This window comes from Strongylocentrotus purpuratus, unplaced genomic scaffold (genome assembly GCF_000002235.5).
Source record: "Strongylocentrotus purpuratus isolate Spur 01 unplaced genomic scaffold, Spur_5.0 spur5_scaffold_3, whole genome shotgun sequence".
In the NCBI taxonomy this organism is placed as follows: Eukaryota; Metazoa; Echinodermata; class Echinoidea; order Camarodonta; family Strongylocentrotidae; genus Strongylocentrotus; species Strongylocentrotus purpuratus.
Genome location: NW_022145609.1, coordinates 23692123 through 23717699, shown reverse-complemented (window position 1 = coordinate 23717699; position 25577 = coordinate 23692123). Strand labels below are relative to the sequence as shown.

At 38.0% G+C, this 25577-nt stretch overlaps 1 protein-coding gene across 1 annotated transcript in view; it reads left to right on the top strand.

Moving 5' to 3' along the window:
- The window catches only part of LOC105438481 (KICSTOR complex protein SZT2), a gene marked incomplete at its 3' end in the record, with an annotated part of 44233 nt that overhangs the window by 4740 nt on the left and 13916 nt on the right, over positions 1 to 25577 (top strand). Inside the window, exons 2-22 of the mRNA XM_030995824.1 lie at positions 121 to 246; positions 1409 to 1588; positions 2838 to 2915; positions 3555 to 3647; positions 4209 to 4308; positions 5373 to 5621; positions 7318 to 7538; positions 10155 to 10254; positions 11874 to 11919; positions 12415 to 12572; positions 13265 to 13361; positions 14241 to 14375; positions 16481 to 16636; positions 17112 to 17177; positions 17449 to 17499; positions 18114 to 18266; positions 19846 to 19957; positions 20616 to 20812; positions 21835 to 22053; positions 22885 to 22963; positions 24885 to 25081. Of these exons, the coding sequence (XP_030851684.1) occupies positions 121 to 246; positions 1409 to 1588; positions 2838 to 2915; positions 3555 to 3647; positions 4209 to 4308; positions 5373 to 5621; positions 7318 to 7538; positions 10155 to 10254; positions 11874 to 11919; positions 12415 to 12572; positions 13265 to 13361; positions 14241 to 14375; positions 16481 to 16636; positions 17112 to 17177; positions 17449 to 17499; positions 18114 to 18266; positions 19846 to 19957; positions 20616 to 20812; positions 21835 to 22053; positions 22885 to 22963; positions 24885 to 25081 (2813 nt within the window). The remainder of the gene's footprint in view (positions 1 to 120; positions 247 to 1408; positions 1589 to 2837; positions 2916 to 3554; positions 3648 to 4208; positions 4309 to 5372; positions 5622 to 7317; positions 7539 to 10154; positions 10255 to 11873; positions 11920 to 12414; positions 12573 to 13264; positions 13362 to 14240; positions 14376 to 16480; positions 16637 to 17111; positions 17178 to 17448; positions 17500 to 18113; positions 18267 to 19845; positions 19958 to 20615; positions 20813 to 21834; positions 22054 to 22884; positions 22964 to 24884; positions 25082 to 25577) is intronic.

Below are 25577 nucleotides of genomic sequence, written 5' to 3'. Positions count from 1 at the left end.
CAGTTTCGCAGTGAGAAAGTACTTTAATTAAATTCACGATCAATGAGTTATCCCCCAAAAATTTATGAAAATAAATGCTTATATGGTTTTCTTGTTTTCATTTTCTTTTATGTGTGACAGGTGCTCGATGCAGCACAAGTGTACCTTCTCATGAAGGAAGAGTATCGCATCTCAAGGAATATCAGAGCATCATGGTTTCTCAAGAACATCAACAATATCATTTCAGTCAAGGAAGAACAGGAATTGGTAAAGTTTCATGAGTGTTCGTACTTCACAATCAGTCTCCTAATATCTCTGATGCAACCTCTTACAAGCGTAGAGTAGTTTGCAGGCACAAACCCTTGCAAGTTGTATTGCATAACAGAGGGTCTGCACTAGAAGACTATGCAGAGACCACACTCAAAGGCCCGAATTCACAAAGCAAGGTTTGAGCTCAGACCAAGGTTTGAGCTCAAACCTCCCTTTGTTTCGCCAAACCTCCTTTTGTTCTTTACAAACCAGGTTTGTAAAAAACGCGTAAAATGCGTCATATGACGTACGAAAACCAAGGTTTGTCGACAAACTTCCTTTGTGAATTCGGGCCAATAAGTCCAAGCTAAAGTCGATCTTAGTCTTTGTGAAACACTCCCCTGTACTGTAGGTGCAATGACACAGCCAGAGACTTAGAGTCTGTGCCTGCAGACTAAGAGTGGAGCATGCTAGGCTTCATGTTTCAGTAATCCCCATAATCAACATCTGGACACAGTTGACAAGGATAACTGTGTTTGCAATTATATATATATGTACTTGTAGCGGAAGGCGACGATAGAGATTGTGTGGTAGTACCAATTTCTAAAAAAGAAAGAAATGTGATAAAAAAACATGATTTGACGAAGAGGTTCAACATTATGTTGATTTTTAGCTTTGTTTCATGCAGGAGACTGACATCTGTTGACCTTTAGTTACAATTGGTTTTCACATAGTCCTCAGAAATGGCAACAACCTATCATTTTACAATTCTTTGAAGCTCCCCCCCCCCCCCAATTTGACTATACATGTATGTTAACAACATTTGCTTGTGTGACTTTCTTTACTAACTTTCAAGCGATGCTCTCAAGGGGAATTAGAAATCCTGTTTGTCATACCCTAAGATCAAACATTGAGTCAGAAGATGACAGGGAAACAGAGAGTACTGAAGTTTGAACTACTGATAATAATAGCCCTCAGAAATTGCAACAAGTAATTTTAAAACTCTTTGAAGCTCTCCCACAATTTTTACAATTTATAGCTCTTATTTTGGTGGAAAGCGCTTTATAAGCACCTATCATTTTACCATTCTTTGAAGCTCCCCCTCCCCCCCCCCCTACAATTTTTATTATTCATGTAAGCTTACAACATTTGTTTGTGACTGTCTTTACTAATTTTCCAGCGATGTTCCCAAGAGGAACTAGAAATCCTGTCCATCATACCAAAAGATCCGCCATCGAGTCAGAAGACAACGGAAAAACAGACCCAGTACCGTCTCTTGCCGACGTGCCATGTGACCTTCTTTGCCCGTCGCTACAGGCTGGTTGTTGTGCTAGATCTCAGCCCTTCCATGACAGCTGTGGTTTGTATTAAATCAGGGCCCTGTTTCATAAAGCTTGATATCAAGAACACGTTACAAGCTACTGTTATAAGCTACTGAAATTATAGCATCTGATTGGCTGAGAGCAAATTTGTCATAGAAATTTAGCATTTGTTATAGATATCAAGTTTTAGAAAACGGGCCCCAGTTTGATAGATCCATCTGCCCGACCATGTCGTGAAACATCAAGTGTCAAGTTAGGAGATGACCACCCTTTCCTTCACCATGCTTTTCCCCCATGGATTTTATTCTGAATTATTGGGTATAGTATTCAACAGATGTAAACTGAACAGCAACCTCTTACCCCTGGTTTCAAATAGTTATATAGTTGACATAAATTAAATGAAATTTTTCATCAGGCAGATGATCCGATTTGAATAAAACTAGTTTCTAGCTTGATACAAAATACACAGATTGTTATACAGTCAAACCTGCTTTAGTGACCACCTGTCTACAAAGGCCACATTTGTTGTTTCCCTTAATTGAAAATGGTTTCTCATTGAATCATGTACTAAAGGAACCGGTTTACAAAGACCACCTGTCTACAAAGGCCACTTTTTGTGTTTCCCTTGGGTGATCGCTATAGACAGGTTTGACTGTAGTTCAGACTGCAAAGTTAAGATTTAATTTAATATGAAAACTGATCATATTAGCATTTGATTTGACTATGTTAAAGATGAAGTTGAGTTCTGGTCATGCAATTGCATTGTGAAAGAAATGGTGTAGAATCGACCAGAAAAGGTTGATCATCTAGCATATAAGAATTTGTGTGTATTGCAAGGTTCTGGAATCATCAAAATGATAAGAAATTTGGCCAAGTCTTGGTAAAGTTTCAAACACTGTACACAGAGAGATGTATATGGGACTACATGAACACGTGGCGTAAAAATTCTACCCCCCAAGTTTTACGATGTTACATGACATATTTAGAATATAAAGGCATTTGAAGAGCCATGCTTTTTAGGGAACATGTCTTATCCGATGTTCTTCCACACTTGCATAATAAGAATGATAACGCTCACAAATTATTTTTCACCTCTTCCCAGAAATCAACCTTCTCTTTAATGATCCTAATGCCACTGTAAACGCTCTTTCAGATATGCCGCGTGTACATGAAGGGCAACAATGCTCAACAGAAGTCCTATGCTTATTTACTATGCTCCGTGTTATAAGATATTGAATTGTGAAGCGTATTATGCATTTGGCTTTCTCTTTTACACTTGAAATGCAGGATATTCAGTCAGGGAGCATCCACATTGCAGAGATTCACACTGCGTTGACAAACTTTCTGAAGGGCATCACAAAGCCTGTGAGTATATGCACGTTTGACTTATTCATGTGCTCCATCAAGAAACCTACTGGTAGTCGTTTTTTTCACACTCATCGCCGGGTTTGATTTGTGGTGCGGGAGGCATTACGTGTTTGGGTTGTCAGTCGGTATACCGCTTTTCGTGGCCGCGATAACTTGAGAACCATCAAAAGGGTCTTTGCCAGACTTTGATAGAGTATGTATGATCATACAAGAATGAACTCATTCGATTTGGGGTGAAAGAGGTCTATAAAGGTCACACGGTCTTAAAAGTGTTTAATAATATTAGAAAATATCTAAAAATCAGGCAATGTCTCTGAACACAATATATTTACAGGTAGCGATTTTACTGAAAACATTGGAAAGAAAAGCGGTGATAATGAGCCTCTAAACATGTTGCCAACTTAAAGATGTCAGACTTATTTTTCTGTTTAAAATTGCTGGCGTTAAACGCAATGCGATAATGGAACAAAAAAGAACACAATATGTGCAGAAATCTTTGCACTTTCTCTTGATGCATCGATCTGGTATAGTTCTTAGGGCTCTGAAACATTAGTGACCGAGCCAGACCACAAACAAATTGAGGAATGCTTGTACCGAAAGCGTTTTTAATAATACTGTATGACTTTTCTGTTTCAGTTCTGTGTTCCAGGAAGTAGCATCTTGCTTGCCCCCAGTTTGTATGTGACAGTCATTGCCTACACACCACTAGCTCACCTCACAACACAGCAGGTAAGAATGAGCAGACAGTGAGAATTGCACTTTCAAGGTATTCAAAATAAGTTGGGGTGGATTGGTTTGTGATAGATAGACAAGAAAATACAATATGTTTTCAGGGATTTATTTTTTGCTCTCGATTCATTTCAGTCTTCGAAGAGGACTTAAAACCGCCGGTCCCCTGGTTGCTTACTTACAAGCATACACATGCTTTCTTAGCAGTCAGGTAAAACAAACAAACAAACAAGATGCTTGCTGCTAAGACAATGCCAACAGTGGAAGTGAAGAGAGGTGCACAATCTAAATCACTTTTGTACAGGTTTTAACTTGCAAATTTGGTTTGTTACATTGCCCGCTTATACATGTATAACAAAAACATGTGGAATAACAGGATATGTGAAAGTCTCCACATATGCACACACTATCAGTGCATGTATCTTCATCACCTTGAAGCAGCACTTACACTGGAAAAAGAAGAAGAACAACAAATTGTTGAGTGTCACGTGACACCCTTTTATCCAATGGGATACTCGCTAACAAATATCGTGATTTCTTCTTTTGCTGTTGTGTATACAGGTGCTGGTTCAGGGGTGCTTGCTGACCCCAGAGAATTTGGATGTTTTCTTGCAGAGCATTCTTACACAACTTGAAGACTTTGAAAACAAGATATATAACAGTAAGTAAATGAAACCTGTATATAAAGACCGCTCAATCAACATGAAAAGTGGTCTTTATATACTTGTTCCTTCACTACAGGTTTAAATGACAAACCATATTCAAGGGAAATCAAAATTGTAGTTTTTCTATACAGGTAGATGCTAAAGCAAGTTCGACTGTAATAGTCAAGTGTACCTACCAATCACCTACAAAAATCATTTGTGTACCGCAGCTAGAAATGTATAAAGTCAACCTCAAACCATTTCACCCTTTACTCTATGGACTCAGGAGTATGAACAAATTATAGAACAACATAACATAGCTTGCACCGAATCCAAGTTTGACTTGCGTTCTGTGTGTTCCCTTTTTTATGCGAGCCTGTATGGGTGCTTTAAGAAGTCTACTCGCAAGTGGGTTTTATGTTAATTGAGAGTGTTTTTCAACTTGGAAATTCTCTTCACGACAAATATGAAACTTAAAGCTCACATTTTCTATATAGTATTACAACGTGGAACTACTACGCACCAAACAAAATATTTGTAGGTGATTGGTACACTTTTAAGTAGCAGAACTGATATGAATACCATTATCAGCAATGCTTATCTGAAGATGTTCATACGGCATAATGAAACATGTACATGTATTCAAAAGATAAAGTAGGATACCTATCATGTGATCACATTGTTAAAGGAACTGTCTGGAAGCAATTTTGAATGGTTGATTATGTAGCATATAAGAATTAATGTCTACTGTGATATTTTGGAGTGATCAAAATGGAAAAAAAGGAAGATTTTATATTGGTGAAAGTCACATGCACTGCACATAAATATGTGTATATGGGACCACACCCACACATGGCATAACAATTTGTCCAAAAATTTAAGTTTTGGGTTGTTTTTTTTTTGGGGGGGGGAGGGGGGAGGGGTCATATTTCAAATATGAGGGTTATTGAAGAGCAATTATTTAAGGAACAATTCTCATTCAGATATTCTTCCAAACTGACATAAAAAGGATGCGAGAGCTCGCGAATGATTTTTTCCTTTTCACCGGAACTCTCAACCTTCTTTTTTAAAACTTGTCCAGGTACCATGCGCTCTCGGAACCCATCGGCCTCGGGTCTCGACGGCGTGGACGGCTGGTTGACCAACGGCCTGGATATTGTGGTCGGGGGTGACTGGAGGGACAGCCAGGGGGGCCCTACCAGCCCCACCACCAACAGCTACCATCAGCCCCCTACCAAGGTAGAGATGGCCAACCCTGAGGCAACATTTGTCAACATGCTGTGGTGTGGAGTACTTGCCCTGCAGCTGCTACCGGAGAATACAAGTGCAGGTATGTAAAAAGAATCATGTAGAGGTGTCGTAGTCGAGTGGTTTAAGCGCTTGGCTTGAAATCCAACGGTCGCGGGTTTGATCCCCGTCATTGCAAGGTATTTATCTACATTGCCACTCCATACCCAGGAGAGAAATGGGACCTGGGGGGTGTTTCACAAAGATCCTAAGTTGAACTTATCTCTAAGTTGGACTTAACAATTATGGAAAGCCTTTAGCATCTATGAAAATATTTTGTAAAAGTTATTTAAAAAGGCATGAAATGTGGATTTAAATCATTCATATTTTCTATTATCATCTTTATCAAGGAGATTTCATGTTCTTGATGTGGAATTTATATAAAAAAAGTCCAAAATACCTGAATTTTCACTTTTGAATATATTTTATTTCAAGGCTACAAATGGCTCTCCATAACTTTTAAGTTCAACTTAGAGTTAAGTTCGACTTAGAATCTTTGTGAAACACCCCCCTGGTAATATGACAAAAGCCTTTGTGTTAGTAATTGCCATACTATCATTCTTCCCATAAGCAAGGTGAAGGAGATGATGTGAGTTGGTTCAGTAGTCAGCCCTCTGTCTATAAACTGACTCTGACTCTGAAGGGCCCTGGTTCAACACCAAGTCAAGTATTTTGTATGGCAAGATTTACTATGGGCCGTTCCTCGGACATAATAATCGTAAACCATAATAGTTAATTTGGATTCCAGATATTTTTAACATCTGCTGTTGACTACTGCACCAACTTCAGCTGCAGAAGAAGATGTAATTGAGAGTATCTATGAAGATGTACAGCAGACCATAGACAATATTCCTAGACAAGATATTTTGATATTATCAGGAGACGTCAATGCCAAAGTCTGTAACCCAAGCACAAACAAACAGGTAATAGAATTCTGCCAAGACAATGAATGTGTGATTTTCAACACCTTGTTTAAACAACATCCAAGACATCTGTACACCTGGATTAGGGGGGCGTTTCACAAAACTTTTTATCAGTGACAAATGATCAGTTTATGTTATAAGCTACTGAAAACCTTGCTTCTGGATGGTGAAACGGGCCCCTGGATGGAGAGGTCTCATCACATGGGTCACAACGGGTCAGCCATAACCTATAGGTCAACAACGACAACGTTTCATAACAAAGATTGAGGAAGGTATTCCTCAATTTATGCAGGCTAGCTAGTTGACTAATGAGTGTTGACTATAGGGGATAATCAAACCTTGCCACATTTGCTTCAGGGTTAGGTCTGATAATAAGTAGTGGATTGGTAATGTTATACCAAAAAAAAATCAATCTTAGTGGTACTGGTTAATGTGGAATTTGTCTCGAAAATAAGTTAGCATTTTTATGGTTCGTTTTTCCAGTTTTATAGAAGGCATTATGGATTATTAATTTTGTGGAGGTTTGGCAGCATCATGATATCAAATATGCTAGTTAAAGAACATCGGCTAAAATGTGCTAAAAAAAACACCTAGTCATCATCCAAGTTGAATTCTGTCCATCAAAGGCACTTTGGTTGTGGGAGATTAGAATCCAGGTGGCATATTCATGAAACCGTCATAAGTACAAGATTGCAGACATTTCATTGAAACCCTTGTATTAAATTTAACACACGTTCAATGGGATGTCGGTTTTATTGAAACGATGCCCTGATTGTTTTCCTAAAACATTGTGTCTGGTTTGGACTACTCTTGCAGGCATCGTAGTGATCAGTGATGGAGTTGGTGCAGTCCCAGATGCCCTGACCCTAAGTAACCTCCTAGGGAACCTACGAACCAGCACCACGGCCTGCTCCTTCATCCAGCTGGGCAAAGGGTTCTATCCCCACGCAGGCTTTGGTTACGTCCCCCACACAGAAATCATGCAGTTCATCGCTACGGCAACCTTTGGGGCCTTCCTCTCCAGATGCCCCAGTTTGGTAATTAACCTTTTTAATTCATTGTTTCTGCTGGTTATCAAGATTTAAATTGACATGAAAGTATCAGTGTTTCCTAATTGACAGAAGTGTATAGTGTTTCCTTTTTTTCCTTTTTTCCCCAACTTATTTTTATCATGATTTTTTTTTCTTTAAAAAATGGACAGTCCCTGAGATTGATGTAAATCCGGTTAAAAATGGGGGGGGGGGGGCATGAGGGGTGAGGTCTCGTTTTTTCATGACTTGCTTGAACGCCTTACGCAAGCACGGGTTTATAAAACTTTTTTTTAAAACTCAACTTTCACTAAAACCTTTTTTTTTTTTTTGCGCTATAAGAGAGTTAAGAACACATTCCGGTGTTCTTAACAGAGGAGAGGAGCTAATAGGTGACGCAGTTAGCTTTAGAAAAACTCTCATAACCCTATGACGAGAACATGACAAGGCAGGTTGGGTCGCCTTCAAATAAACCTCGTCCTGCACCGGGCAGCAGTGATGCAGTACCTGTAGTTGGCGGAGGATCCAAATCTTGGACAACGGTGGCTATGGGGAGCAGAGGGAAGTTTGGCAGCAATGCTTCTGGCTTCTGTACTGCGATGGAAAGATCTGGCCGCCCACCATTATTAATTGGTCACGTTTGTCATCATGAGAGTACAAAATTAACAAATCAAGTGGGTAGCGGAAGGTGGAACCTGCAGGCCGGAAGATACATGTACGTCAAGAGCTACTGCGGAAGAGAGAGGTACTGCTCGTAGTACGCTTGCGGGTGATGACGGATCAGGATCAAAGCCTCTTGTAGGAAGTTCTGTTCATGAAGGTCCCATGATGGAAAGGAACAGCACCCCTCTAAGGAAACCAATCAATGTAGCCACGTGGAACGTGCGTGGTATGTCAGATGGGAGAAGCAAGTGCTGCAAGGAGCAGTCGAAGGAAAACGGGGTAGATGTCGTCCACCAATATCTTGGACTGATGATATCAAGAAAGTGTCTGGACAAGGAATGAAGGGTGCAACACAAATGGCAGGTGAAAGAGTTGCATGGCATACTCTCGTGAAGGCCACAGCAGCGCTTTACAGTTGCCACCTGAAGTTGATGATGATGATGAAGAGAGTTGACATCAAATTAAATTCACAATTCTTATTTTTTTTATTTATTATTTATTAATTTATTTATTTCGTTTTATTTCAACAGGGTAGCCCCATCAGTAGTTAAAATACTGTTATACTTGGGGGCCCTGCATAACATAAAATACATATAAAGACATACATATACGTGAAAACATCATTACATGGTCAAATGTAAATTTAAACTCAGCAAGTAAACAAAAAATCCCCCAAATCAAGTCCTCAAGAAAATCATACATAAACAAATTTTGAAGAAGAAAAAATATTATATTGTAGTGACAGTGTGTCTAAACATAATTATTTGTAATTAAAGAATTACAGTGATCTGCATTTGGTAATTACTAAATATTCAAGTTTGTGATAGAGGCTACATATTTGCGTGTACTATGTTTTGGGTTATATTTACATATTTCTCAAATAACTTATGCAAAAGGACTGCTTGGTTTAGGCATTTCGTACCTCACTTGGGAGGTTGTTCCAGATCATTGCACCTTCAAAAGAAAAGGCCCTTCTACCATTTTCAGTTTTAACTTTGGGGATGACTAATCCATGAGTATCAGCGATTCTAGTGCTATAACGATGTGTTGCTGCAGACTGAGTAAACATATCTTGAAGATATGAGGGGGAAATACCTTTTACAATATCAAACATAAGTTTACATATCTGGAATTGCCAACGTTTTTCCTTGTTCATCCACTTGAGTCTTGAGAACATTTCTGAACTCGGTGTAAGTACATTAATTTGGAGAACAATCCTAGCCATCTGTTTATGCAACTTAATCAGTGTATCCCGAGGACCTTGATTACAATTTGACCATGAGGTGCAACAATAATAAAAAAATATGGTAATACCAGTGCATTTGATAATAACTTGGCACTGTCTATCGTTAGAAATTTTCTGACACGTCTCAACAGTGCCAACCTTGAAGCAATTTTGCTGGAAGTATGCTTCATGTGTTCATTCCAGTTAAGGTGCTGGTCCAACCACACCCCAAGATATTTCACATTTTCTACATGTCTAATTTGCAGACCATCTATCTTTATGTCCATTGGTGCCTCGATATGTCGTAGTTTTTTGGGCGTCCCTACAAATAAGAAGTTGATCTTGTCCGTATTAAAGGATAGTTTATTATGGTAAAGCCATGATTTAACCCTGTCTAGATTACTATTCAATGTACTCTCTATGTCCTTTGGGTTTAAGGCACTGAACATAATCGCTGTATCATCGGCATACAATATCACCTTACTATGTTCAACGCTATTGGGCAGATCATTTAATAAAGAGGGTGAACAGCAGGGGTCCGAGTATAGAACCTTGAGGTACTCCTGACTGGAGAACCTGTAAATCAGATCTTGCCCTTTGCACCAGTGTACACTGATAGCGACCTTTAAGTACAATGACTGTTCAATATTTGTACCTCCTGTAGAAATATATTGAAGATATTAAGGTATTGAACTCATAAGTTTTAACATGACTTCAATATTTGTTTAATTTCGTAGGAATCTCATGAAGACCATCTGATGAATCAGTACCATAGAGCTTTCCTGTCATGGAGCTTCCAGAAAGGATTGGATGGCATCAAGATTGACCTTATCAAAGGTAAATTGAGGACTACATTTTTATCTTACTGAATTGCTATCTCCATATAAACCAAATAGAATGCTAGGTTCCAGTTCCAAGTCTCTGCTTTGTCTTCCACAAACCCTGACAAAGTCTTACAGGAAAGGTGTTTTTCATATGCAGCCGCTTTTTTGTGGAACAAGTTGCCTGAAGAAATGAAAAGCATAGGATCCTATAAAACCTTATCAATTTTCTGAAGACATATCTCTTCACCAGTTCATAAATAATCAGAATCATGAACCCAGTGCAATGTTTTTTCTTTTTCTTAAATTGATTAAATTGAGACATGCAATTTGCCTTTGTGTTATGCGCTATATTAAAAAGTTTAATTATTATTATTATTATTACATATCCTGCATAGCTCCCAACTATTCCTATTTTGGACGAATGATTCCTTATTTTCTACCTTCAAACTCGTGTTAGGAACCTGACCTTCCTCTTTGTTTTATGAAAACATCAGGGGGGGGGGTGTTTCACAAAGATTCTAAGTTGAACTTATCTTTAAGTTGTACTTAACAATTATGGAAAGCTGTTAGCATCTATGAAATTATTTTTTTTAAAGTTATTTTAAAAGGCATAACATTTTGTTTGAAATCATTCATATTTTCTATTATCAAGGAGATTTCATGTTCTTGATGTGGCAATTATAAAAAGTCTAAACTACCTCAATGTTCGCTTTTGAATATATTTTTTTATAGGCTACAAATGGCTCTCCATAATGTTTAAGTCCAACTTAGAGTTAAGTTTGACTTAGGATCTTTGTGAAACGCCCCCCTGTATAAAAGCACGTCAAATACACTGTTTTCCTACTTTGGGCTCAGGATATTCCTCTTTTTTTTTGCTGTGGATGTTGGCAGGTATACATGGGATCTGGGAAATCGCTAATGATTAAAAGCTGACATCCATAGAAGCAAGTGAAACTTAAATGTGCAACGAAACAAGTTATCAGAAAGATTTTTGGTAATAAAGTTGATGAAAATTGTGCTAGTTCCTCCAAAAATATGCAGTGTGTGCGCACAATATAAATTTATGTATTCAGTGAATGCGATTTCAATTAAGTTGTCGTTATCTATCAATGTTTTTTAATCTATTTAACCTATGTACTACATGAAAGGATATTCAGAATTATTCTTTTCCTGTTTCTCTCAAAATGGAATTCCTTTTTTGTCAAAGAAGCCTCATAGATATATCAAAATTATCTAAATAGTATGTCAATGAAAAGGTGTAGTTGTAATTATAATTGCCCCTCTTGTACATGTAGTTGCCTGTACATGTTCCCTATTTTTACTTTATTGTACAGTAAAACATGCATATAAAGACCACTCAAGGGAGACCAGAAAACTTGTATTTCTAGGCAGTTGGTCTCTTTGTCTCTGTTGTGAATATATCACTGAGAGATATATTCCAGGGGAACGGAAAAAGCTGTCTCTATAGACAGGTGGTTGCTTAAGGATTTTCTACAGTCACACCTGCTTTAGCAACCACCTGTATAGAAAAAAAAATCACCTGTCTATAAAGACCACTTTTCATGTTTCCCTTGAGCAGTCTTTATTTAAAGGTTTCACTGTACATGTATATCTCTCTCTTGTCGCTATCAGGTCGTCAGCATCAAGTCATCTCATCAGAATCAGGATGGCCTGAAAGGTACATATAACAATATTTTTTAAAACCACAATCGATAATATTGTGTCGAGAAACTTTTAAAATGGATGCTATTTTAATATTGTCTAGTGGATCATTTATATTCACATGTACATGTAGTTATTTTATTTTTTTCATGTTTTTTCATCGTACTTTTATCTCACTAAAATGCCTATTGATAAACAACAGTATCCACCGATTGCAGTTTATTTTCAACCCTTCCTGCCATCATTTCCTCTAATCAGGAAAAGCCATACAGCTACACACTACACATAGAGTGTGGCAGATGAGGCTTCTGAAACGTGTAATGTTACCCTGTCTCACCCCTTCCCTATAGCATCCTGCCATCATTTGCAGTCAACAAGCAGGGTTGTGCACCCTTCCCCTTATCAGGAAAAACCATACAAACTACAGACTACACACAGTGCATGGCAATGCGTTTTATGTCTCTCTAATTTTTTTAATTTGAATGTTATCCTTTCTCAACTTTTCTCACAGCATCTTGCCATCATTTGCAGTCAACAAGCAGGGATTATGCACCATTCCTCTGATCAGGAAGAAGCATACTAACTACAGACTTCACACAGAGCTTGGCAATGTGCTTTCTATTCGTCTCAGGGAAGGATACACCATCAAGGATGCCTGCATAACCAAGAGTAAGTCTTGTTCTTATGTCTTTCTTTATAATTTTTTTTTTTTTTTTTTTTTTTTTTGGGGGGGGGGGGGTGTCAACACTCTTCTTGCACATAACATTGTGTACCTTCATGTTTGCTCACGAGCGAATAAAGCTCTACATGCATTCTGTTTTGAATTGTTCAAAAGGCGATTATCACTCTTGTCATCACATTCATCAACCCTTATGTGCACACTGAGTAACAGGAATGATACCAGCATTAATCCCACTTGCATCCTACATGTATGTCAGAGAAAGAAATCTAAGTGCAAAATATCTCCTAAATGGCTTGTAAAGAATGCCCATTTTGCTGTCTAGAACATTCTCATACATTCAGCAATCTCAATTTTCACCCATTTTTCTTTAACTATCCTTTTATATCAAATTGTCTAAATTGCCCTTTTGAAATTACATGTAGTCTTTGTCACACAATGCAGATGAATTCAGCTCAATAAAATCCTTTTGTTTCAGTGTACAGTCAAACCTATCTAAAGCAACTGCCCAAGGGAAACACAAAAAGTGGCCTTTGTAGACAGGTGGTCTTTGTAGACAGGTTCCTTTAGTACATGCTTCAATGGGAAACCTATTTCAAGGAAAACCACAAATGTGGTCTTTGCAGACAGGTGGTTACTAAAGCAGGTTGACTGTATTATCAATCGATATGATTACCTATAGATGGTTCCTGTATTGAGGTGCGTCTAGCGCTGCCCTGGAAGTACAATGCGAGGATAGAGTATATAGCTACAGCTCCATGGCCCCTTGAGTCCAGCAGGTATGTACCAGTTTGTTAGTTTTAGAGCCTAAGGAAATTCCATTGTTAAAACAATGATTTATGTAGGCATGCTTACAATTGTGAGGTTTATAGGGTACAATTTATCTCTGTATACCATGTATTTTCCATCAATCCTGTAAAAAAATATAGTGATCTCGGTTATGGATGATGCATTAAAGTACCTTAAAATGTTTCCAAAGGTTACTATAATGTGGCAATGCTTATTAATGAACATAAGTGTCAAAACATGGATTAAAAACCTGTACCAGCTGATTGGTAATGTATCTGGCTATCTGCCCCCTTTCCACTGCCCCTCCCCCCCCCCCCTCCCCTCCCACTATGACTCCTGACTAATACCCCTGAACTGCCACCCTACAGACAACTACCCCCTTGGACAATTACCCCACCTCAGACATGTATCATATGGTAGACTAGTAGACATTGGGTTTATCTCTTTAGGGGATATATTTCTGAAGTGATGTAGTTGTCTGGGGGTGGCGTGGGTGGGGGGCTGTTTTTGTAGAAGACTGCAACGCCATTTTGGATATCGCTTTTCTATTTGGTTATTTTTCCTATTCTGGTCTTATCAATCAACCTAGTCTTATTAATCAATTTTAATATTTATAGGTATTCAATTTATTGATAATAATTGTATATAACTTTTCCAGATTTCTAACAATGCATTTTATCTTCATAATTTTATTGATGATTGTACTAAAAAAACAAAATTATCAATTGTACAAATTGCTTTGTTGTTTAAACTTTAATGTTAATTTTCATTTTGTATATACTGTATACATGTGCAATTCAGCTTATTGCTGCGAACCGTGTTGTTTATTTAATAAACCATTTTTTAATTGAAATTAAATTGAATTCCAGACATGTGACAGACATAGAGATCATCATGGAGGGTAGCTACGAGTTCCTCCATGACATCACATGCCCCATGAAGAAGGGACCTCAGAACCATTACAGGACAAAGGTGGTCAAGAACTTCTGGCAAACATTGCAGAGGTGAGTGTTAAATGGAGGATGGGAAAGGGGTTTATCGCCCTTTGGTTTACAATCGATCGTCTATTACCCAATCGATCTATTCCCTTTATGGCCTACACCCAGCCTGTCTGCTATTCACATGGTCTAATAATAATTATCTATGATTGAATAATTATTAGACGATGTGTATAGTAGACAAACTGAGATTTAGACTAAGTAACAGACCTGATAAAAACCTGATTAAAGGTAATACAAAGTTTTGGTATGGGGTCATGAATTTGGTTCAAATGGACATATTGGAAGCATATGCGATCCTACAATATTCAGTGATCGTTGTCGCGGTTGAAATAGAGTCTAAAGTTATGAAATTGTAAAAAATAAGCTCTTTATGTTGTATAGCTCCCTCTCAAGGTCAAGATATTAATTAAGCTATAAACAATGTTTCTTGACTAAAATCGACCGATTAGCTATTCGCGTTGGGAAATTATATATCACAACTACATATTCTGAAATTTTCATGGTCACAGCTACTATTGTATGGCCGGAGGCGCTATTTGAAATTTATCAAAATTTACCGGGAGCACCGGTAAATTCTTATATTCAATTTTTCTCAAAAGCAGAAGTGTTGTAGAGGCTACATTTTCTAGTGCTTATAACACATCCACAGGGGCATCCAAATATATCAAAAATGTAAAGAATCACTATCCACTCAATTTTCAAAATTTCCCAAAACTTTGTATTACCTTTAAATCGGTTTCCCGATTTTTTTTTTTTCCTGATTTTTTTTTTTTTTTTACCAGATTCTTTTCTTCTTTTCCCTCGATTTTCCCCTGGATGCCATTTTCCCCCTGAATGCTCTTTTCTTTTTTTTTTACTCAAGGGGGGCGTGGTAGGGGGGAAAAAAAACCTATTTTTTTTTAGTGCTCACTATCACCCCTGAAGTAAGCAATAGACCAAATGGTTTATAGACTAATTGTTTTTTAGACCATATGGAAATTAGACCAAATGACTATTATTAGCTAAAATGGTCATTAGACCAAATGAAAAGTAGACAAAGTTATTATTATACCAGGTGGATAGTAGATGGGCTTGTAATGTTTGTGGATTCCACAGTGCCATCAGAATTTCACCGTGGAGCCATGCAAGAAAACGCTAGCGGTTTTAATCATGTCATCATCGTTATTACGATGGACCGGCAATGAATGTACATCTCTCTCTCTAAGTACCATATTGTTTGACTTTGGGGATCATGCTGTTCCACAACCCTCGGCTCCTAGCCTTCTGTATTAATACCACTCCCAGTTCTTTCACTCCTCTCTCTTCTAACAATTTATGCAGACTCTCAATCCAAAGTATTGTAACGGACCAGCCCGGTACAGGTAGTTATCTTGCAGAAAACGTAGAGGGCAGTAAGATTTTGGGGCGTAAGGGCTCAGAGCGCGATTACGGACGCACCATGCGTAAAGCAGCTCTCAGAGCGTCTCAGATGCTATAAATTGCAGTAACCAGCTTATATTCTGTCACTTCGACGCTGGCTCTCGTCTTGGTCAGATAGCGAACTCTCCGCTTTGCTCCAGCTGAGCTAAAGTAAGGAAAAGGACTGGAAGCGAGAAATAGAGTTCCTACAAAAGGCAATCCCTGCCTTTACTACTTGTTGAGATTAATACAGGTAATTGGTGTCGGTGTTAACTATGATAACGTGTTGGAGAAGTTGACTTATGTTTGTATTAATAAAGTATACAGTTAAACAATCCATCGTTTCATAACGTGTAATAAGTTGAGTCTCCATAGACTGATGTAATATAATCCTCTCATAGAGAATACACGTCCAGCTATCCAAAACACCTCTCATCTCCACACTCATATACTTTGGGAAAACGGAGCCACGTCAGGGCCTCTAAACTACAAGCCAAATAGAAACCGCTCGCATTATTCAGGATGGCAAATTCTTCGTCAGATGACGGTGATAGAGGCAAGGGACAGGCCAGCCCTCCAGCATCCAGGACCCGTTCTAGGATGGAGGGCCGTAACAGTATCCTCCTTCTTCCCCTACTCCTTCCCACAATGAATGTATAAATAAGTGAGTTGATTTGACGTCTTCTTTTCCCCCCATTGTACACCTCTAGTTTGAGAGAGACTGACCTGCTGCTAGTACACCTGCAGTCCTTTGCAGCTAACCCCATCTACTACACACTGCCTGAAGGTACGAAGGGAGGGATGCCCCTCTTCTACATGCCCCCCAACTCCACCTCGCCTGTCCTCGCTCAACAGTCGCATCTAAAGTGAGTCATTATTTCAATAAAATTAATTATTTCAACAGTCTCACCCAAATAAGTTATTATTTTAATAATTTTTAAATTGAAAATCATTATTACAACAGTCTCATCTAAAGCGAGTCATAATTTCAGCAATTTTTTAAAGTAAAAAATTTATTATCACAATAGTTGCTTCCAAAGTAAGTCATTATTTCAACATTTTTTAACTACAACATCAGATAATAATTGCATCTTTATACAATTTACTATATAAAAACATAATGAGAAAAGTCACTCAAAAGATTGGCAGCAAACTATAATCAGAAATAGAGAAATATGTATCAGTACTTTCATTGTTTCAATACTAGTACTTTATCCTACATACACTGGAAAATACGTTAGTTCCACGCTGGGATGCGAACGCTCATTCCTTTGATTGAGAATGAACCACTACCAGGGCAGCTCCACTTTAGATATCTTTTGTATTTGATTTCTTCTGCAGGCATTCAGGATTGGACCAGTTTGCTGATTTCTGGAAACGTATTGCTCTCATGGACTCCAAGAGATGGTAGGGATTTTAAACCAAGTCCAATGTCCTTGACCATGTACCCTATATTGTGATATCTCTCTGTTACTATTTGTACCAATGTCTATTTTGACATAAATGCTGCTATTATTAATATCTTCCATAAGTTTGTATAATAGTGATTATTAGTACAGTTGCATTGAAAGAAAAGTATGATTTTGTAAGGGCCAGCATTAAAGGTTGGTTTGAGTGTGCAAGCCAGGGGGACATGATAGTTTGATGGCAATATGTTTTGATTGTTTTCATTCTACAGGCAGAGATGGCTCCACACCCATCGCATTGCATTGCTCCTGCTACCAGACTTGTGAGTATATTGAAAGAAATCTTGTATTTTTATTCCTATGGAGTTGACATTGTTATGTTACGATTATTAAATGTTTTCGAATTGGTTATACCTGTAAATACAACAATATACTGTACATGTACCTATAAGAAATGAATTTCTCATCCCCTCTTTCAACCTCTTTTTCGTTCATTTGCTCCCTCTTTCTTTCCTACCTCTTCCTCCTCCCCTCATGATAACAAAACCTTTTCACTTCATCTTTAGTTCTTGGATACCTGTTCCATCACCTCTGCCGGTAAGGCTAAAGCATATGCAGTAATAATAATAGTATTATTGAATATCTTCATAATGCACATATCCACCACACCTGGTGCGCAAGGCTAGGCTACCGATTTTGGTGCTCACAGCATTCAAGGCATTCCTTCCAACCGGTCCCCATTTTACTCCTGGGTGAAGAATGGCAAATGTAGATTATAGGCTTGCTTACTGACATTAGTGCCACGGGGGGGGGGGGGGGGACTCTAACCGCAAACTATGTGATCCCTAGTCTGGTGACGTATCTACTAGACCACGTTGACACCTCTACAGTATATTCATAGGATTCTTTTCTTATATTTTACGTATCTTTCTCTTAGGCCGCTACCGAAGCATCTGCACCTACCCAACTCGAGCGGGCGCTACGCCACCATCCAGTATCGGGTTGCCCTCAAAGAGGTCAACAACCTTCTTAAGAAGAGGAGTACATTCATCATGTTAGACAACCATAGCTACATCAATCTCAACTTCACGTGAGTTATTGAATTTAGTTTGAATTTAATTCAGACTTTCATGTTAGACAACCATAGCTACACCAATCTCAACTTCACATGAGTTATTGAATTTAGTTTGAATTTAATTCAGACTTTCATGTTAGACAACCACAGCTACATCAATCTCAACTTCACGTGAGTTATTGAATTTATTTTGAATGAATTGAGACTGTTCTGTTTTTTTTTAACTGCACATAGATTAGATCTTCCACAGCACTGTACACATATCTGCACAACTTTAAAAGTATGAAGATACACCAACAAAATGGTGGCCTGTACTTCAAGCGAAGAAGAAGAAGAAGAAGGAGGAGATTTTACTATTTGTCTAGAATCCACTTGCATGGTATTATATCAAATTGTTTCTAGTGAAATTAGTTTACCAGTTTAGTTTAGATCATTTATGACCCTTTAGATTGACTGCTGAGATTTGAGATATTTTGTTGTTTCTTTTTTCTATTTATAACAGCATTTAGGATAATTTATTTCCAATTTAAAAATACCGAAAGAACAACTACAACAAACAAACAAACGAAAGCATACAAAGGCGTATCACATTATAATGACATTTAACATCTTATAACGCATAGAAAGAAAATACAGTGCTGTGCCACATGAATAAAGTAAGATACGTGTTATAGTGAGCTACAAGAGATGCTGCTAACAGAAGTGGTTATTACAGGTCCATTTTGTGAAGTATACCGTCTGAACTGTGTCTGTATTCCATAGTATGGCATGTGTTTGAGAAGTCACGTTGTGTGCCTTTAAATATGTCTAAAAAGATGCATTTACAGACTAGAGTGTTTTCTATCTATCTACATGTATCTATCTATCAGGCTATAATAAAAATAATAATAATACATTATATTTCTATAGCGCTAATTACAATGTTTCTAAGCGCCTTACAAAGTTGGCAATACTTAGATAATAATACATTCAATATCATATTTACAAACTATAATTAATATATACTAATCAACCTACAATTAATTCAAAATACATAAGCACAGATACATCTAGTCAATACATATAAATACAATAGAATACATTTAATTTTAGGGCAAAACATTACAAATTCAAATTAAGGCAATTACATTACATCTACCATGAATAACACATTAAAGCTACAGACTAACAGAGGATTAACAGGGAGAATTAAAAAGGAATGTCTTTAGGGAGGATTTTAAAGAATCTAACGGAGGAGCATCCCGAATCTCAAGAGGAAGTCTGTTCCAAAGCCTCGGAGCAGCTACGCTGAAGGCACGGTCTCCATATAGTTCATCCAGACGTTGGACAAAGCCCTCCTCATAACATTTCCATTCTCTTCTGTCTCTAGCTATCCTAGTCCAAGCGGCCGTTCCCATGTATGATGTTAGGTCATCTCTCCATCTTCTCTTCTGGCTTCCTCTTCTTCTCTTTCCCATCCTTGGTTGCCATTCTGTTAAACGATTTGTCCATCTATTGTCCTGAAGTCTTGCTACATGCCCAGCCCATCTCCACTTTGATTCTCTGACTTTCTAGAGTGTTTTATTCTTATTCAAATATGTTTGCTATCTTACAGTGAGTCCGGAGGGCCACCTACGTCGTTCTACGTCATCAGGGTTTCCCTCAAGACACCCATCGTCCTCAGACTGGCATTCCTTGGAGGGACACCGGGCCATGAGAGGAACAAGGTCAGTAATTCTCAATAATGTTTGTTTAGAAAGAGAGAGAGAGAAATGGGTACATAAGTAGTGTACCAGATTGGTAGAGAGAGAGAGACACACACACACAAATGGATACATTTGTATGTTTCTGTGAGTCCAGAGGGCCATCCACCTCGGTCATCAAGGTTCCCACCAAGGCACCCATAATACTTCCATGGTTATTGTTTGTTTAGAGAGAGAAATAGGTACATGAGTAGTGTATCAGTTTGGTAGTTGTAGAGAGAGAGAGAGAGAGAGAAATAGATGTTTCTGTGAGTCCAGAGGGCCATCCACCCTGTGCTATGTCATCAAGGTATCCACCAAGACACCCATAATCCAGAGCTGCCAACCAGTACGATTTTATCGTATTTTGTACGTTTTTTAGAAGTAAATACGACACTGTGTTTTTTCTCAATGAAATATGATTTTTTTTTTTTAATAATAAATTTTAAAAAAATGCAATTTGGGGATGTTCCTAAAAATAACAAAGCATGTTCACAGTGAGAAAGTGTACTTATCGATAAGAAATGGGATTTTTATTTTTAAAATAGGATTTGTTTTGGGGGAAAAGAATAGGATTTTGTTCAGTTGAGAAATACTTCAAGAGAAAACCACTCAGAAACATGTGTGTTAATAATCCTTGCAGGTTGTGAGAGGGTTAAAGAATGACCTGCTAGCCTTGAGGATGCCCAGGAAGAAGACTGCCCAGTATGGCTATGACAAGGAGCACGGCACCAAGGCCATGGCTCCCCTCAAGGACACTGACTCAGACGGGCCTCCTGGACATGGCGATGATTCCTGCGTCGTTCTGCTCTCTAGACCCATCGAGATGATCCTCATGAGGTAAAGCTCTATTGCGTGTGTGTGTGTGTGTTTGGGTTTTTACAGACGTGTATCAATCAGATATGATTATTTACGTCTGGGGACCGACATTTAACGTCGCCATCCGAAAGACGTGACTCGGTTTCGAAACCTGCGTCCTCGGTTAAATCAGTTTGTAACTTCCACTGTTAGCTGGATTACAGGCGCACGCCACAATGCCTAGGTAAAGCTCTGTTGACAAGACTGATCGTCTTGTTTGGAGGTAGAAAGGTTGTGACTTTGTGTGAAACCTCAACCCATGACATATCTTTTATAAATAAGTTGCTCTGAGAGAGATTGATTGTATTCTTGCCCTTTAATCTACAAGAGGGCAATTCCACGGTAACGGAAGGACACTCAGACAAGATTTTTGAACTTCAGGTTCATACTAAAAGAAATGTTTTATTAGTATGTATTAAACTATGGGGAACAAAATGTGTTTCAGTCAAGTGGAAAGCTTCATCAACTTCACAAAGTTTGGATAAACACTAATTAACTGGAAAAACCATGTCCATTTTTATGTCCTTCCGTTACCGAGATAATTAATATGCACATTCTTAAACTACTTAACTATAATGACAATTTTTTGGGGGAGAATTAAAGGCACTTATATAGGTATTATATCTGTACTGTTTCACATCTTATACTAATAAAACAGTTCTTTTAGTATGAACCTGAAGTTCAAAAATCTTGTCTGAGTGTCCTTCCGTTACCGTGGAATTGCCCAAGATTAAGAGAGGTATATTGCAAGATTTTCTAAGCATAATGTACAGTCTCTTAGCACAATATTGGCATCTCCATTTCTCGATAACATGACATACTATGCAAATTCGTTTATCAATTAAATTTGTTCAAATTAAAAGTCAAATCTTTAAACATTCCCACACTAATTCTTTGAGCTGAGGTTTCCTTTAACGACCTATATGTAAGTACTGCTAGTACAGGTTTGTAGAGGTTATAATGTTTACCAAGCTTCATATTCGCACCATCACTCTTTATCCCAGATATGAGAAAATGCCATCGGACTTCACTGACCTGAAGACATCCATCGAGGTGACGTCCACGTCTGTGCCTGTCTACATGAACAGCAAAGCTCCCTGTAGCAACCTGAACCGACTTGCATGCTATCTCCACCATCGACGCTGGATCTGGGAAGCTCAGAGTGACAGTGGGATCCAGATCGCTACCAAGGCTGTGGCCAACATCCTGGACGTCCTTACCAAGTGAGTGAAGGTCTTGTAGTGTTTGAGAGTCCTGGATGATTCTAAGGTTTTGAAGAGTCCAGAGACTCTTGGGTGGTTGTAAGGTTTGATGCTGGACCTGGGAAGCTCAGAGTGACAGTGGGATCCAGATCGCTACCAAGGCTGTGGCCAACATCCTGGACGTCCTTACCAAGTGAGTGAAGGTCTTGTAAAGTTTGAGAGTCCTTAAAGTCCTGGATGATTCTAAGGTTTTGGAGAGTCCAGAGATTCTTGGATGGTTGTAACAACTGTTCCGTATTTGCCGTATATGTTTTGTTTTTTGCTTTGAATACGGCAGTACGTTTTTTGAATGTTTAGTTACCTTTAACAACAAAAAAAATTATTGATGTTTTTCTTAATTACCCATTATGGGCTTTGTGTCGTATGTGCATTATGCACCTATTTCCTCAAACGATGCACGCAGAACAGTGATACGGGGCCCCAAACTTTGCAAGTTGCTAACAACCCACGTGTACTGAATGCACGTTGTACCGCTGCCGCCTATTTCTTTGAAGCTGCTCGATTGGGTGATTTTTTCCAAAAATACCGTTTTTTCCTTTTAAGAATATTTGTTGTTGTTGATGAAGGTTGGCATCTCTGTTGTAAGGTTTGTAGTCATTGAGAGTCTAGGGACTCATGAATAATTGTATTATCATTTACCAATACCTTTAGTATGTGCTACATGATCAACCTTTCCGATGGCTTCCGCACACTTTCTTTTACGATGCAATCGCCCAACCAGAACTCCAATTTATCTCTGAATATCTCAATTCAAAAGACATCTACAATGTCTCCTTTGTTCATCCTTGGCAGATTGCGGTTGCAGCAGGGATTCCATGTGGCTTACTCAACCAGTGGAATACTCAGCTTTATCATGGAGCTCAAGATGAAGGTAAGGCTGCTTTGACCAGCCATCTTTAGTTGATTATTAAACTGAAAATATGCTCATCATCATCATTCACTCGTTGACTCAGATTTCATGTAGGTGTGATAAGATATTAAAGGGAAAGTCCACCCCAAAAATAAGTTTGTTTCGATAGAGGCAGAATAATAAGAAAATCAGGTGAGTGAAAGTTTGAGCAAATTCTGAATGAAAATAAGAAAGTTATGAATTATTGAAGTTGTGATCAATCAAATACAAATTGGCAACTCTGTGACTTATCATACGAGCTCTCCTTCATTTGCTTTGTGCATAATATTCCATAAAATCATGTTTTCTTCGTTATTGATGACGGAATATATCTTTGTTCCTTGCAGGGGGAGTATAGAAACATATTTGCAATTATTATATTTAGGGTGCATGTATGGTTGAAATTTTTCTTGATGGAAAATGAAAATTTTAGATTTTTTTAGTACTGAGCAAATGGAAGTTGAGCTCGCATGATACGTCACAGAGTTGCCAATTTGTATTTGATTGATCACAACTTCAATAATTCATAACTTTCTTATTTTCATTCAGAATTTGCTCAAACTTTCACTCACCTGATTTTCTTATTATTCTGCCTCTATCGAAACAAACTTATTTTTGGGGTGGACTTTCCCTTTAACCTTTCAATGATAATAATATTAACGGTGCTTATAAAGCGCTTACCACCTAAGTCTCTAAGTGCTATAACAAACAAAATACAAGGATAAATAATTACATATTAAACAAAACAAAAAGAAAATGCAAATAAACCTACAAATTACAATACATATGAAATATACATGTACATCAATAAGAACAGAGTAAGTTAATCATCAAAAGCAGTTTTGAATAAATGTGTCTTAAGACAAGTCTCAAATCGTTTAACAGTCTGACAGTTTCGGACATTTAAAGGTAGTTTGTTCCAAAGTTAAGCAGGAGCTTGCAGAAAGAGCAATGACCGTAAGAAAAAGTTACACCCGAAGGAGACACGAGGTTTAATTGTGAAGATGACTGTAAATTGATAATGATGGAACAATTCTTTTACTGATAAACTGTATATGCATGATGTTGATGATCCAGGTATGCATCCAGGGTACATCATGGATTTAGGTTAAATCTAGGATGAGGAATGCAAGTCGTTGGGTCAAAGGTCAGAGGAAGGTATTTAACCAGTGTTCAATGAAAATCGTCTATGGAGCAATTGTTGACTTTAAAGGGACTTGGTATCATTGTTTAGATGAGAGATAGTGGTGCTAAGGTAGTGACTTCAATACTAGATGTACAATGAAAGATAATCTGAAAATTTGAGTGAAAACGGACCATTATTCATCGTACAAATTGGGAAAAAATGATCTGATCGATTTCTTAATTCTCCCAACTATATTATTGCAATTTAATTACATTTTAAGTGAATGGAAATCTCACAAAGCAATAAAATGGCTCTACATTCCATTCCAGACTTTTAAGTGTTGACAGAATTTTTCTTTTTTTCATGGAAAAAACGGTTGGGAAAATTCGAAAATGGTTGGGAGAATTTACTGTTAATCACTGTTAGAGGGTGTCGTACATCGACGCCTTCAAAGAAAACCATAGATATCTTTGTGGTTTGAGAATTTTTTCAGGATTTTTTGCATGTCAGAGGGTTAGTACAGTACAAGGAATATAGTAAGTAATTTTTTTCATCAACCTTCAACAATGTTACCAAGTCACTTTAAAGACCATATCATCATCAGCGTTTAAAGTCCATTTGTCCCATTTTGTGGGGTTGGACATTTCATTTCCTTAATGGCTGCTTTCCAAGCTTTCCTGTCGGGGGGATACATATGACTGATAAATGAAATAATTTGTATTTATTATTAAACATCTCATATTTTGACTGTTTTTTTTTCTTCACTACGGTATTCAGAATCCTCTGGGCAGCATCGTGGAGACAATGGGGCCTTCCAAACCCTCGGACCAAGAAGGCACGGATGAAGCCACTGAGAGCGACCAGGGCACGGAGCAGAAGTTATCCTCCAACGGTCAAGAGGTCTTCCCATGTCTGCTCCAGTACATCGTCTTCCCTCCGCACTCGGCCACAGCCAAGAGGGATCGGACTACATCGTGAGTACCGTCTGTTGTGAACTTTATACCATATGATAATGATGGTTATTTTCTCAAGTCAAAGAAGCAATCAGGATCAAATCTTCATGCCTGATAATTCAATCATCAAACAGCAGATTCTGGTGCAGTTTTCTCAAGTAAAAAAAAATGCACAAGGCTGCATAAAAACAGCAGTCACATATAAAGTGACAAAATCAAAGTTGGGAATTTTGTCAATATTAGAGACTTGTAATCTCTGCAGTCAGGTACAGGTGTATTTCTTATGTAAACCCTCTACATACCCCCAAATTGTTTTTGTGTTTTTTATCCCTCCCCCTCTCATTTCAAATATATCACAACTTGGCAATTAGGAATGTTGTTATTATGATATTAATGTTTGTATTATTATTACAATTGAGTAGGTCATTCACATTGTGTAGCCAGATAATTCCTTTTTACCTAGTCATCCAATTTCAGCAAAACCTTGATTTGAATTATGAATTGGTGTGCAGAAATT